At 35.6% G+C, this 15,485-nt stretch overlaps 1 protein-coding gene across 2 annotated transcripts in view; it reads right to left on the bottom strand.

Annotated features, from left to right (window-relative positions):
- Positions 1-15,485, bottom strand: part of EFL1 (elongation factor like GTPase 1) — a 63,508-nt gene that overhangs the window by 39,302 nt on the left and 8,721 nt on the right. For both annotated transcript variants that reach the window (XM_059858485.1, XM_059858486.1), the window contains exons 12-15: positions 14,902-15,001; positions 6,100-6,251; positions 5,211-5,389; positions 4,403-4,538 (exon numbers count right to left, since the gene is read on the bottom strand). In XM_059858485.1, the coding sequence (XP_059714468.1) occupies positions 4,403-4,538; positions 5,211-5,389; positions 6,100-6,251; positions 14,902-15,001 (567 nt within the window). The remainder of the gene's footprint in view (positions 1-4,402; positions 4,539-5,210; positions 5,390-6,099; positions 6,252-14,901; positions 15,002-15,485) is intronic.

The following is a 15,485-nucleotide window of genomic DNA, read 5'->3' as shown; positions in this document are numbered from 1 at the left end:
GGCATCAGGCCTAGAAAGCCATTCTGGGCCTTTAAAATGGCATTGCTGCTTGCAGCTGCTCTTTGCTCTTAACAGAGACTGCTTATTGAAAGCTCCTAAATTGTTCAATGAAGTCCTAAAGGAATAAAGTGCTCGTGAGACACCTTGTAATGAGGTTAGCTGTACTCCTTCACACCAGCTCTTCATGCTACTGCAGTGCTACAGCACCTATCTTCAAAAGGTACCAAAAAATCCAGAGGAATGAATCCATCATCACCCACATTTCCTGCACCACATTTTTCCCATGTCAAGAATCCCGTGTGTGCTTTATAAATAACTAAAACATGAAAGAACACTGTATGGGAAAACTAGCATTTTAGAAATGGAAACACCAAGGTACACAACAGTGTGTCATGTAGGAAGTCTGACAGTGAGCTGGCAACAGAAGGGACTTCCAGATTGCTGCTTTTAACAATGTCATTTGGTAAGTTAAAAAACAAAATGCTCCTAATTTGGTAGAACTCTTGATATTCACACAGCTAACTGCATTTGAAAACATTCAGGAAATCATCTAGCCTCCTATGAGCCCTACACTAAAGCACTACAAATCTAGTGGCAAGGGAAAGCTTTGCTTTTAACAGTATTCAACAAGACACAAAAAGCACTTCAATAGTTGTATAGGCAGCTCTAAGAAAAATCTAGGTTTTGTACACTAGCAAACACAAGTCCATTGTGTCACCTGTGGATAAAAAGCAGCACACAGATCAATAACTTCAGATGCATGTCACTCTGAACTTGTGTGTGTGCATGCACAACATGCCTTGAGATAAACTCTACCCCAATTAACAAAAATGTATCACTGAATGATCCTTCAATTATTCATTCAGGAAAAACATGAGACTGAGTCAATTTTAAAAAATCCCACATTCATTTACACTACTATCTCAACCAGTGTTTTCAAATGTGTGTTGTTTTTTACATCAGCACCTTCCTAAGAAGGAAGGTCAATCAGTATCTCAATGGTATGAGAATCCTAAGTCCTTCATCTGTGCATGATATGATCACAAAAAAACCACTGCCTCTTCTCCCTTTTTTTTTTTTTTAAATACTTCTTTACACTACCTCCAACAACCCTTTTTTTGCAGAGAACAAAAAAGGTATTTTGTTTTCAATTACAGGACGGAAACAAGAAAAATTTTTAAAAAGGGAGGGAGAAAAAAAGAAGCTATTATTCTGGGCGTCTGGAGGGCATGCACTTGTTAAATCTTTACTTATGAGCCCAAATTACTTTTTCCTCACATACTGCCTCATGATTATTTCTTTGTCACTTTGGGGATCACTCAGTTCTTTTTATAGTCTTCAACCACAAGAATTTCACAACAATTGTTGCAAAGTGATGCTTTTCCTGTAATTGTACTTTTTCTTTGAGTGGTTCAAGCAAATAAATAAAGTAAACAAATAAATAAATAAATGTATTTATATACATAAAGGGAAGAGCTTCTTACATGGGAACAAGCACATCAACCATCCCATCTTCTTGCATTCCCTGTAATTCAGACTTATTAATAGTTCAAGACACTTACCGGTGTGAAACAGAGTTTTAATTTAGACTAATATTCTTAACATAGAAACATAATTGAAATTATTTAAAACTTGCATATAATAATTTCCTTTGTGGAGCTTTCAACACTGTTTCAATTTAAGTTATTGTTTTGCCTCCTGGTAAAGAAGGCACATTTTTTCCTTCATGGAAAGACCTAATAAGTGTTGCTTCCCCACAACTTTCATTAATTAAAAAAAAAAGAAAAAGAAAAATTGTTTATGGTAGTGTTAATTCTTCTATTTGTGTTCCTGCATTATCAGTCTCTACAGCTTGTTAAACAATACCTAACACTACTTAGCAAACAGAAGGTCTTACATTCAACATCCAAACTAAATCAATTACTGCATTCTAACTAACCATTTCTAATTTTCCTTTTCAGAAGAGAAACCAAGCACTAGCAAGGACAGCTATGATAATCAAATTAGAGAGCAGTGGATTTCAGGCTACAGCCAGGGCTCACCTCCTGTTAAATACACCCCCTCTGGAGATGTCTGCATGGGGCAGGAACCTCCAGGGCCACTGATATTCCCAAGGGCAGTGTCCCAGCAGGAACCTAAGCTACTATAACACTCACTAAACTGAAGAAGCTAAAAACCTCTGGATAGACAGATGATTGTCTACATCAAGCTTCTTCCTCTGTTACATTTTTGCTGTAGGAAAGAAGGACAAGCCTTTAAGGAACATGGGACAGTCAGAATAGCTTGCTATTTGCACAGATGATATTATGGAAACAAAGGCCAGTGTTAGTGTCTCTAAGACAAACACACTATGCTCCATTGCCCTTTCTGCTTGGGGTGTTTGGCAATCTCAGATTTTTATCAATTAAAAGGAGAGGAGTGTTTTAAGGAAATATTAATATTACTCTCCTTTTAATTGAGCCAAAGGAATAAGGGATTTCATCTTCCCATCTTCAGTAAAATGACCTCTGTATCAAGTTTTGTCTTTGATCACTAAACCTTTCCATAAGCCAGTATAAAGGATGAAAAGGCCACTTACTAGAACTAAGCAGATCCTCCCTTGTAAGAAATAACAAATAAATAATAGCAAAACCCCCCAAACACTGATGAAAAAAATCTATATCATGAAGCTTAAAGTGGAAATAGGCAGTCATGATTAACTGTGTATTCCTTATGGCAATAACTTAATTACACAGAGTGAAACCATAGAGCTTTCAGAAAAGCTTCCTTAATTTACTGGATAATCCACAAGCAATTTCCTTATATGGCTGGAGAGAAATCACTGCTGTGTGCACTAAAGCTGCAAGACAAATGGCCTTACAAACAGAAATCACTGTTGCTAACTGGAATAATAAAAGACTTGCATCACCATTGTTGCACATTCCTTTCATATAAATGCACTGCATATTCTTCTGAGTGTGATAAATCATCATCAAATCATTAAATAGCTTACTGAATTTGTGTAAATTAACAGTGCAGCCTTATAGGGAAATGGGAGAAATAAAGGAAAGGCATTTAGGATTTTTAGTCTAAAAAAAAAAATCTTTAAAATTACATTATGTTTAAAAACTCAACATACAGACTTGAGCTTGTATGCTTCAGGTAAAAATGAAAACTTGCTTTGCTTGATCACTTTACAATGATGTGATGATAAAAGATGAGATACCAAACATAGTCTGGCTAAGATTGTCTGTGAATTCTGATTTTAAAATTCTAATGAATTATTCTAAATATGACTATTTAGAACTCTCAGTACTCAAGCAAACTGCTTTTCTTTATGGAAAAGTTAGACCTCACTGAAGAGCAGCCTTCAGTACTGGACTACCAACAAACTCTGGTAGAATCTGATGGTTACAAAAACCTTCTTAAAATTTGGTCCAACTCTTAACACTGAAGACACAACAAAATCCTTACAATACATTTTTTCTCTGCTGGAGGCAGCTCCAAGGGTATTTACTGTTTGCTATGCACAAAGACCATATTCTTTACTGTAAAGTGTTTTGGGATGGATTTCCCTATTTTTTTCCAAACTCTTAATCATTTTTTGAAGTAAACAGACCATATACTTAATATATTTTCTCACACTCACTCACTCTTTTTATACTGCAAATGGTCAACTAGAATCACACTACAGAAAGATAAAATTCCAAATTTTAAAATATTAAGCTTCCAAATAAAAGTAATTCAGCAGCTGCTAATGTTCTGAATGCTAGACCCATGATAAAAGAGACAAACCATGGTTAGCTGCCTAAATTATTTCAACCCTTACAGAGTACACATATTTTTCATTTACTGCACATATACAACATAAATTTCTAAAAATTAGGCAGTACTCATTCTAGAGCAAAGCAGCTCAGAATCTGGCACAAAAGAGCATAACTCAATGATTAGGTTGACTTTTACAACTTTGTCCACAGAGAAAGTGAAAAAATTGCCACAGCCATAAAAGAAGTAATTTTTATCACCAGGGTTCAAACAGACCCATAAATAAAACTACACTCATCCACATCACTAGTAAAGTCACATTAAAGAACTTCCACTGTTGGGAAAATATTATAAATAATCTTTGCAATCTATGAAATATGGAAATTTCCTACTGCCTTTGGCAATTCCTGGCTGCAATGCTTACCTGGCAATCACCCAGCCTGAAGATAACAGGCTAATGTCATCTGTACTTTTCTCCTATTCAAAGTGTACAGAAATCCCAATTTAATTAGACTGCCTTCCCTTTTTGCACATACACCGTGCTTAGAAATATTCATGGATTTAAGGTTTCATATTTATTAATCATATTAAACCAACTTCAGCGTATTTTGGATGACATAAGGATTCAGGCTCTAGGAAATTAAATCCTAGTTCTTACCCAGAACATTTCCTGCAGGCACTTCCTCAAGATCTTCAAGCTCTCTTCCCATAAGTAAGTAGAGGTTCTCCAAAGTGCAGCACGTCATGTGAGGGACTGCTGGCAGATCATCAGGGGCAGAGCACTGGGATGACAGCTACACAGAGCACAAAACCAGCATTTGGATCTTCATCACTTAGCTCTGATAAAAACCTCTCCCACAAAACCTCCTCGCATTCCAAAGCTTAAAAATACAATCCAAAGCATTTTCATCTCAAACCTCAAACGTTAGAAACCAACACAGTCCCAAAAATCCACACTTGAGGCAAACACGTGAATGTTACCAAGAAGATAAAAAATAATGCTTTCTTTGGCAAATTTTAGGTGTATACTACTTCTACCTCACTTTTCATTATCACTGAAAACACAAATGTTTTGAAGTAAATTCAAAAGTAATGAACTTCTTTGACCAGAACCTCGAAACATTTAACACCAGTTTTTCCCAATACTATTGTGGACCTTCTCTTCCCTAAAAAATTGCTTTTTCTTTCACATTTTTATTTTAAAATAAAATAAATACATACTGGATTTATGGTTAGCTAATACAACACTGTACTTAAAACTATTTTGGAAACATTACGGTTTATAATGAGTTTACAGACACAATCAGCTATTAGCACAACTACCTAAATTACTCTGATACTTTTTGGAATTATTAACTTGAACTTTTTTTTCTCTTTTTTTTTTTGAGTGAGACGTGTAAGAAATTAAGTTATCAGTTTTTCAAAAGAATCCCAAGTTCCTACAACAGTTCACAGTCAGCTCTTACCTTATGCAAAGACTCAGCAGGATCATATTTTGGTCCTAAAACAAAGATTTTTTGCCCTCTTTTCACCACGCCACTGAACACTCTGGCAAATGCAATGAAATACTCCTTGTTGTCTGCTTCCTGTTTCACTGCCTTTGAGGTCACACTGTCTCCTTCACCAGGGAGCTGTTGCTCTTCACCTAACCAGTCAAAAAAAATATATTAAGCATAAAAACACTTTCTGCCTCATCATCTGGAGGAAAAAAAAAAATTATATATTATACTGTCACATGTGGCAATCACAGAATTGTTCCAGTTAAAACAGACCTTTAAGATCCTGAAGTCCAACTCAGCACTGCCAGGTCCACCACAAACTCACGTTCTTTTGTGTAACAAGTTTTAAATACCCCCAGGGACAGTGACTCAATGACTTCCCTGGGCAGCCCCTTCTAATGCTTTACACTTCTGGTCAAGACATTTCTCCTCTAAACCTTCTCTGGCACAATCTGAGGACATTTCCTCTTGTCCTACCACTTGTTACTTGGGAGAAAAGACCAACCCCCACAGCTGTTACCACAATCCAGTCCTGCTGTTCACACCCTGCTTTTGTACCAATTTTGGCGTTGACAGTGACTCAGGTTTTTAGCAGAGCATCTCCTTGAAGCATCATCTCCCTTCAATGACTCAAAGTACTGAGATCAAACACGTTCTCAGACTATGGAGCATCAATCTATGGCACTATTTTACTGTTTATGACCTGTCAGCTTTCTTACAAATCCCTCCTCACTCTTGGTTCAGCTCCATGTGTTGCACTTTAGACTGGATAACTCACAATGTGGATTTGTAAGATGCCCCTTGGCAGCACTACTAAACATTTTCCTAGAAAATCAGCTATTCAGGTACCACACACCTTTTGTATCACCAGTGTTCCCAGTTACTTCAGGTGAATTTTCACTTGGTGTTTTTTCTGAGAGCTCCTTCCCTTGACTTGCTGCCAGTTTTTCTGCATGCCTTCGTTTGGCAAGTTCCCGCCGATGAGCAAGTTCTTCTTGAGTTAATGGCCTACATTGTATTTTAAAACATCAGGATTTGGTAATGTCATTTATTTTAAAACAAATTCAATAACAGTAATTAGAATACTATATTTGACATAAGTAAAAACGCATGCAGAATGCCTTTTGTCCCCCAATACAGTAATTTTAAGTTAGCTAAAATTAGCAAACTCTTCCTCTACCATATTTAGACTTTCCTTTTTCTTCCAAACACAGAGATCAAATACTGTCATTTTTAATTACTCATGTTATCTTTATTACTTTAAGGTAATCTTTACAGCAAGTGCTCAAATGCAGAGAAGAGTCTTTGCTTGTTAATGCTCCTTTTCATAAACTGAATAAGCCCATTAAGGCAAAAGATTTAAAACAGACAACAAAACCAAAAAATAATTCTAATAGGCTGATGCATCCATCCACTCACTGGTACACCCTGCCCTAAAGCAAAGTGCTTCAAAGTATGATTTAGAGCAATAAATAATAAGATAAAGAATATTATCTATCAACACTCTTACGTAAGGCAATATAAAGAGACTTGTTTGTCAATGCAAGCATTTCAAACAGCAAAGTGATATTCATTACACACATATGAAATCTAACAGCATTGCCCAAAACTGTCCATTTGATTTTTAAATCTGGTCCTAAATAAAAATATGTTATATGATGTTATCTTCTATTTGATTATTTTAAAAACTGAAAATAAATTCAGACACTAGTCATCTTCTCTTTTCAGTTATTACTCTGTTTCCATTAATTTCCCATGTAAACTAGAGGAACCTAATTATTACAGATACTTCTATGAATAATCTATTCTGCTTACTAATTTCATATCAACAAATTCTAAAGTAATGTGCTGTTATGTGCCTACATTAAAAAATAATCTTTAGTGCTGTAACTTAAAAGCAGAAGAAATAATGAAGTTATGTAGGCATAATTTTTTTAATGGAACCAGAATGCTGTCAATATTGGTTTTGTCTTTTTTTTTTTCCCCACTGGGAGCAATGAACATATAAACTGCTTTCCAGCATTAAAAAAAATTTCCAAAATAAAAACCTATGTATTTTTCATATTATATTACTATTCTTACTGAAAGTCTAACTCCAGAGAAGGAACAGAAGTCTTTCTACCATAAAATATGCATTTCTACATCACAACTGGAAAAACAAGTCCCAAGTCTTGGACTATGACTTCAGCTGAAGAAGGAGAACATAATCTCACAGCAAAACCTCACCTACACGATTTGTACTGCATTTGCTCACATGATGGAGACAAAACCAACAGTCCTTACTGTAAAGATGGTTTAAGATTTTTTCAGTCAACTGCACCAAGCACACAGCATTAAAACAAAAAGTGCCCTGTTAGTAGTTTTAGCTTGGTGAGTAGCCTTGGACAAGTTACTTCCCCTCTTGAGCCTCCACACTTACAAACACAGGTCAAGATTTCCTGAACAGCAACAGCAGCAATGAATGATAAGGGGAAGAAAACCACAGGAAGTACTACAGCAGTAATTTTTATTTACAGAAAAACCATATAAATATGATCTCAATTAAAAAAAGGCACAAAAAATGGACTCACTTTGCTATATCAACTATTGCACACTTTGAAACCCTATTAACCACAGGTCAAAGGTTTTATGTGCAGTCAGTAGAAAGAGTTACTAGACACCTACTCTGCTCTTAACTGGATTAATTAGGGGCAGGAAGTCTTGAACAGATTACATGGCTGAGACCAACTCACTGCCAGTAAGGTTTTTATTTATATCATAATCAGGATGGTTTTCTGCATACAATACCTTCTGCAAGAGACTCAATTTAAACAATTAGACACTTCATTAATCAAAATTCTTCATAGAACTTGAAGAAATCACGGTTGTCATACTTATCTTGAACCCAAATGTACAATTTGAAAGAGTAAGGAAACTATATAGAAGTTTAAAATCTCTCTAAAAATTACCTAAGAGAGGCCCCCAGGATAAAATGTCAGAATTTGAAGCATAGACATTTAGAACTCAGAATCTGGGACAGACATATTGAATGTTATGGAAAAGGAGAATATAAGAAAATCACCACTTCAAACTTCTTAGCAACTCAGTTTTGTTTTTTTTTTTTTTAAAGGAAAAAACTGTCTCTTAAACAGTCATGACAGAATTAAGAATATATATCTCTAAAATTTCAAATACTGTGGTATTTCTGCTTGGCTTGTTTATTTTACTGTTGAAGAGAGTGAAGCTTAACAATACAAAATGCAAAGCAGATGGTGGAGAAGAAAACTTTTTGATTTTTTTTTTTCTTGAAGGCAGCTGTTCAAAGTTATTTAAAGGTTTGGAATGTCAGAAAAATTTCTAGAGGAGATAGATTGATAGGGAAAGTACAGATCAGAGTGCCAAGGGTGACATAAACACAGTCTATAAATGATGGCATCGTATACATACAGAGACTATGCATTCCAACACATCTGATTGTCCAAAAATACCTATTATTTTTGTAAATAATCCTGAGAGTAAAAGAAAAAAAGTTTCTTTGCTTTTTTCCACTTTATATGGTATTTTCCAATATCAGTATATTTAGGTGTTAAATAGCCCTAACCACAAATATCAAAGGTACCTTAAGATTCTGAATGCACTGGTCTAAGTTGCAATATATATAAACAATAATATTCTCATTTTGATAAAAAAGCAGATTGAGCATAGGTGGGACTTTTACTCAGGTACAGCCTAGACTTCCATCCTGGTTTCTGTCACCATCAATTTCTATAAAATTAGTCACTCCCAGCAGTACCATTAGAAATGACAAAAAGATAAAGTTGTCAAATAAATACTTATATTGAGTTGTAACACAATCAAGCAGAACACAGAACAAGATTAATTCACATAAAGCACTAGATCTGCAATTAAACCAGTTTCAAATTATACCCTGAATTATTCAACTTCTCCAGCTGGCAAAACCAATCAGAAGTAAAATCAGAAGTAAATTTTGAACAAAAGCTGCCCACACCAAAAGAAAGCTTGGTTCTTCTTCTTCTTCCCCTCTTCCGTTCCATTAGAAAGGAACAACAGCCTCATAATATTGGCAGAAAGCAAAATGGCAACATGCAGTCACACAAAAATCAGAAAATAAAAATTCTGTAGAAAAGAGATTCCCTGACTCCAGAGAAATGCTACAGCACCCAGACACCCTAGCACAAGTAATGAAATGGAGCTGGCACAGAAGGGTGACCACACCATTACCAACTCATCTTAACCTCAAACATGTGGTAAACAAATGCTATGGAAATAATAATGTGGGAAAGGGTATCATATACATGCTATTGACATTTAATAGATTGCTGATTAAAGGCATTAGATTTCAGGTAATGTTAGCAAGCTCCTGCTGACTTCTCTGATTCCCACATTCCCCCAGGATAACGCATTTAGTTCAAACTGAATGACAACTAAACTTCCTTATGCAATCAATCCTCTGAACATGACAGCTTTTCTACTCTTTCACATTATTGAAGACAGGCTTCAAAAATTCACTCAGAAAGAGTGAATAACCAGAACAAAACTGCCAAAGATAAATTTGTCTTCGATTACTGAAGTGTTATGTTTATGTTTTTAACCTCCAGACCATTTTAAAAAGGAAACACCACAGTCAAAACATAACTGCTTTCTGAAAGACTAATAGTACTGCCAACAAATGTCTGTGATCCATCTCTCATGCCATGAACAATGGTTTCCAAGCTCTGAGAATGCTTTCTCTCCATACAGCTTTTTCCAGTTTAAACTGCATGAGCTCACAGACAGATGTTTGACTTGAAAAAGGTGTGGATGTAGTAACTCCTGATAACATCTTTAAATCCATGTAATTAATAGAGAATCCTATTCATGACTCTGCTCTTCAGAATTAAGCTCTAGTGAAATCATTGGCTGCTGCTCTGCTCACCTGGCACTCAAAGAATCCTGTCAGCAGCATCCCTAAGGACAGCATGGTCAAGTGCAGTTTGCTGTATCTCAGTACAGTGTATGTCCAGTGGTCTCCCACATCCTTTAGAAGCTCATTAATTTCTGAATTAAACTACTTAATGTCTGTGGAACAATTTCCATTCACAAACTAACATACATCTACTCAGATCATTTACTATCAGTTCTACTGCAATGAGACTGGTACACAATTCACAGTAGAAGTAAATGTGTTAACACAAAAGGAACAACTGAAAAATATCCAAATCACAATTTACACAAATTTTCATACAACAGACTTACAGGACTCTTTCAAACAGGGAATACTCAACTGTTTGTATTACATTATATAGCAGATATTCATTCTGAGACAAGTAATGAAATAAGGTATCAATCCCAAGCTGCCTGGAAAAACACTCCAGACTGATAGAGAGACCTCTGATTTATCTCATATGCTGAATGTGCAAAAAAGAAAAAAGAAACGTGAAGCAAAACTCTTCCAAAAACATTGCAAGCTTTACTCACTTAAGCTCACCATTACACAAACTATAATATATCCAGAGATTCAAATTTCAACCATTATTCTGTATTTCTTTCTTGGATCAGTTGCCAAGGTCTTAGCCAGACTCAAATGTATACTATTACTGAAATCTATTTCATGATAACTCTAACAGGGGTTCTAATTTTTGAAAAGCATTTATTAGTTATGCAACTGGATGCCAAATTCAGATGCTAACCTGTAAATCTGACAGCCCATTCAGATGATACATATTCTATTAATTTCTAGTGCACAAACTGCAGTTTAGAACAAAATGCTAATGAAAACAAAAGATGATGAGATCTGATCACACTGAAGCTGCTTCAAGTCATATTGCCTTAAACACAGAAATTAATTTACTTGCAAGAAGATTGTCATTTCTTACAGAGCTTGGAGCTTTATACAGGTTCTCATTTGGATCAATGTCATTTCAGCTGAAGATCTGGCAAAGATCACAGGATTTTTTTCCCAATACACTTTTTATAAAACATTAGAAAGAATACAAATGAAACACACTACAATCTGTTTGTTTTAGAGATGCTAACGAGCTGTACCACAGTACAAAGAAACAACTATCCCTGTAATTTCATGCAGAATTGTATGGACAGTGTCTTTCAGGGTGACCCCTAAGAAAAAAACCAGTCCTGATTTCAAGCTGACTGAGGAGAAAGAACTACCTTTCATATTATCTGGAGGAAAATAATAGAGGTATTATAGGTTTTATACCTCCCAGGCTGTAATGAAATATAATTTTAGTGCACTAGCTTATCTGTTGAATAGACTTTTCTTTATTACCACTGGAAAGTAGAAATCGAATTTCTTCAGTACACTTTATTTATTTACATTATTCAGGATTATAAGATGGACTTGATGTAACGTAAAAGGTTTGCTTCCTATTGCTCACGTGGCATTATATCACTGCAAGATTAACACATAAAGCTTTACTAAGTAAGTAGATGATTTCATCATAACAAACATATGATATTCAGTTTATATTTTCTAAACATTTTACATTCAATACCCCTAGCAATTAGTTGGAAGCAATTCAATTAACTACTAAATATTTCTCTTTTACACTGGGTTATACGAAGACAGAACACTGAATCTCAAGAAAAGCAAACTGGTACATTTATATACTCTGTACCTAAATGCCAAGCTTGGCTTTTATTCCTACACCTACACTTGAGCATTCTGTCTCAGACTGGGCTTCAAAGTCACACACCAGTAGAAAACAGAGAAAGAAACAGCATATGCTGAATGAACACCTCATATTGCACACAGAAATACTTTAGAATAAATAACCACAGGCATCATCAAATAACCATTACATGAAGCAAGTGGAGGAGGGGCCCTAATCTGTTCATCTTCTCCGCCCAACCAACAATTTACATTTTTGCCTGACTTGGTGGGAATTAGCAAATAATTTCATAAAATCAGACAGAACAAACTGGAAGACAAAACACTTGCAATCCTCTTTTCTCTACAAAACCTGGTAAAAATTAATGACATAGTAGTACCATACAAAAAGACAATTTACAAATCTTTCCAAGGCAAGATAAATATAAGCTGACAACCTGCTTTAACTTGACAACTAACAATTTTACCATGTATTCTGCTATCTAAACAGTAAAAGCAAAATCATACCAGCTTTAATATAGAATCTATTAATTTTAAAGTGACCTTCAAGGAGATATTAGTTGCCAACAGCAGTCTCAAAGGAGGTTGTTTTAATTAAAAATCCATCCTTTGTTATCATTTACTGTACACCCTGGACTTAGAAGAGCTTTTTGCTTTTCCCAACTTATGCTTAATAAGTATTACAAGCAGATGGCAGAAATAAGGCAAACTATCAAAAAGGACAAGGTCAGCTGGAGTCTTCCAGCAAAGTTACAAAAAGGTAACCTTTTTTACCCAACACTGCCTCACAAAAGGAAAAAAGAGACACTAGCGTAGATCTACATTTTTTCCCTCTGGAAGGAGAAGACAAATCTTGCAAAAAAAAAAAATCTGAAGAACACTGAGATTTTTTTACATGCTTTAGCATGCTTAAAATCAGTCCTTCCCCACTCTCATGGGATGCAAATAATCTTAGGTGAGGCCAGCATTCAAACATCAAGATACACAAGAGCACAGCTATGGCTCTTCAAAATTAAATTAACATGTAAGTGAAATACACAACATGGATTAATGTTCTTCAATAGGAAAATGTGGAACAATTGGTAATAGACATAGTGTAGATATTCTCTATTTCTCCCCATGTTCAGACATTCTTATGGAGCACCCTCATGGAATGCCAGTTTAAATACTGCATCTCACATGCGGCACTCAGCCATCACTCAATTCTGTTAAGCACAATCTTCACTGAGTAACTGTAAATAGCACACAATGACCAATACAATTAAACACATGCTCAAGAATCACAGGCAAACAATGCTGTGTTTTTAAAATACTTCAATTCTTGAGAGTGCTTTCCTTCATTAGAACTAACCTCCGTTTCCAATTCCTTCAAGAACTGCTTACCTGTAGAATCTTAACAAACCAAGTATTGACAAATACACATTAGCTCTATTGCTGTTTTTCAATTAATGGAAGCCAACTGTCACTTCAGAACACATCTCAGACATTACCTAATCAGCAAAAATCCCACAGTACTAATAATGGCATTCTCTCCAAGAAAAACACACATGTAATTTCATTTTAATATTAGATAATTAGTAATTGAATTATTTAATACAAAGGCCAGCAAGAGACACTTTTCACACAAACTAAAGAGCAACACATTAAAATTTTCAGTGCATTGAATGAACAGGGAGAAAGGAGGGTAACTACAATACTGAAAATTTCTGTCTGGTGTATGTATAAGCCATCTTTGCCCCTATTTCACATACTCATCACCTCAAAGACTCTTTATTCTCCCAACAAATAAAAACCCAGGTCATTATCAGTGACAGAACAGCCAAAAAGTGATGGCCTCAGTGCAGTAGCTTCTGATAACTGGAGCCCATCCCCAGGAAAGGAGACAAAGCAGGAATGGCGCTGCTGTGCCACACCTGAGTGAGAGCTCCTATGCCAGAGACACTTCAGGACAGCACTGGAAGCAAAACTGCACCATCTAGTGTCTGCCCAGCCTATGCACACGGAGCATCTTCTCCCCGAGTTCAAACACTGCAAGGAAGATTCCTGCTGGAATACTCACAGTAGATAACCTTGTTAAGAAAAAAACTGAAATAAATCTAGCAAGCTCAAGAAAAAGCTAATAGCAAAGCTTTCAAATATTACTACAGTAGCAGAACTGCTTTTCACACAAAGATTAAACACATTTTAATATAGCAGGAAAATTATCATTTTCTATATTACTTTGCTGTACAGTGACAATTCCTCCAAAAACATAAAATGGCCAGTTAACATAGAAGTTGCCTACTGAAAATAATCCAGAGGCTTGGAGGGATGAAAGGTTAAGATGAACCTCATTCTTGTAAAGTCATCAGAAAAGTAAACCTCACTCTTGTAAATTCATCAACATTTCTTCTGCACAAAAAGCTGGTGGTTAAAGTAGTACAGTTAAGTGTGCCAGGAAAATGAGATCTAGAAGGACCTACTCCTCAAAGAAAATAGGATGGCTATTAAAAAACAAAAGGCTGCAACAAAAAAATCTTCCAAACCTCCCAGAAAAAAAATCTTTGGAAGGGCATTAATGCCCTTCAGATCACTGTAAAAAGTCAGTCAGGATTTGGACTACTTTAATCAACCCATTTTATTTTGCTGTTGCAATGGACAGGATAATCACTGAGCTGTTTGATGGGACGCATTCCTTGGTACAAACACAAGCTGCTACGATCATGCCAACACAGCCTTGCTGAAAAACCAAGAAATTTTACAACTCCATCATTTCCACCAGGCATCCTGAAAGTGCTTACACTACACACATTAGGATACCACCTTTGGACAACAGTACTATTCTCCAACAGATCTGCTCCATCTTCTAAAACTACAAATCACCTCCTCAACTCATTCACAAAATCTTTACTAGCAGAAAAGACTTGACTACATTTCAAGAATTCATTCATTATTTTCTCATGGATAAATTGACCATTTTGATCATGGTCAATTTATCCATGCCTTCAGCATATTTTTTTTCCGCAGAAGTAACTAACACAGATCAGAAAATAAAATGTTACATTTTCCTACCTTGGTTTATTCTGTGGCAATGCCTTTGCATCAACAGGAAACATTTTGGAAACAAAGACAATAACTGGGGCTGTTCCTTCACTACTGCATTTCATAAAAGCTGAAACAAAACATAAACACAAGTTATTTTCACATTTTTTTCCTTTGTAGGCATTACTGTTTATTTCCAGTTTCAATAGATAGTATGCTAAGGACAAACCAACAAGAAAAAGTAGAAAATTTCTCAGGACTAATCATTTGATAACACTGCCTGTATCTTAAAGTGTGTTTCACAATAAAATGATCAAAACTTCAAAAACAGAACTCTTGATAAAAAATACATATACCCCAATTTAACAACTTGAGTTTACAGACCGATTTACATCACAATGGAAACCAAAGAGCAGCACAGGATTAAGACTGGACACTATTTATTCAGTACCTCAAAGTATTCTCCTTCCTTTCAAACTAAAGGAGGAAGTCCTGCAAATGTCCAGATGCTCACACAATCCCAACAAATTCACTGCAAGAACAGATATCCCTCGAAAGGTGAAAGATTCACACAAAACTCATTCAATACATAGGAAATTCCCAGTAACCATTTT

The sequence above is a fragment of the Haemorhous mexicanus genome, chromosome 13, assembly GCF_027477595.1.
Source record: "Haemorhous mexicanus isolate bHaeMex1 chromosome 13, bHaeMex1.pri, whole genome shotgun sequence".
Lineage (NCBI taxonomy): Eukaryota > Metazoa > Chordata > Aves > Passeriformes > Fringillidae > Haemorhous > Haemorhous mexicanus.
The sequence above is the reverse complement of the archived record's forward strand: the minus strand, read 5'-3'. Positions and strand labels throughout refer to the sequence as shown.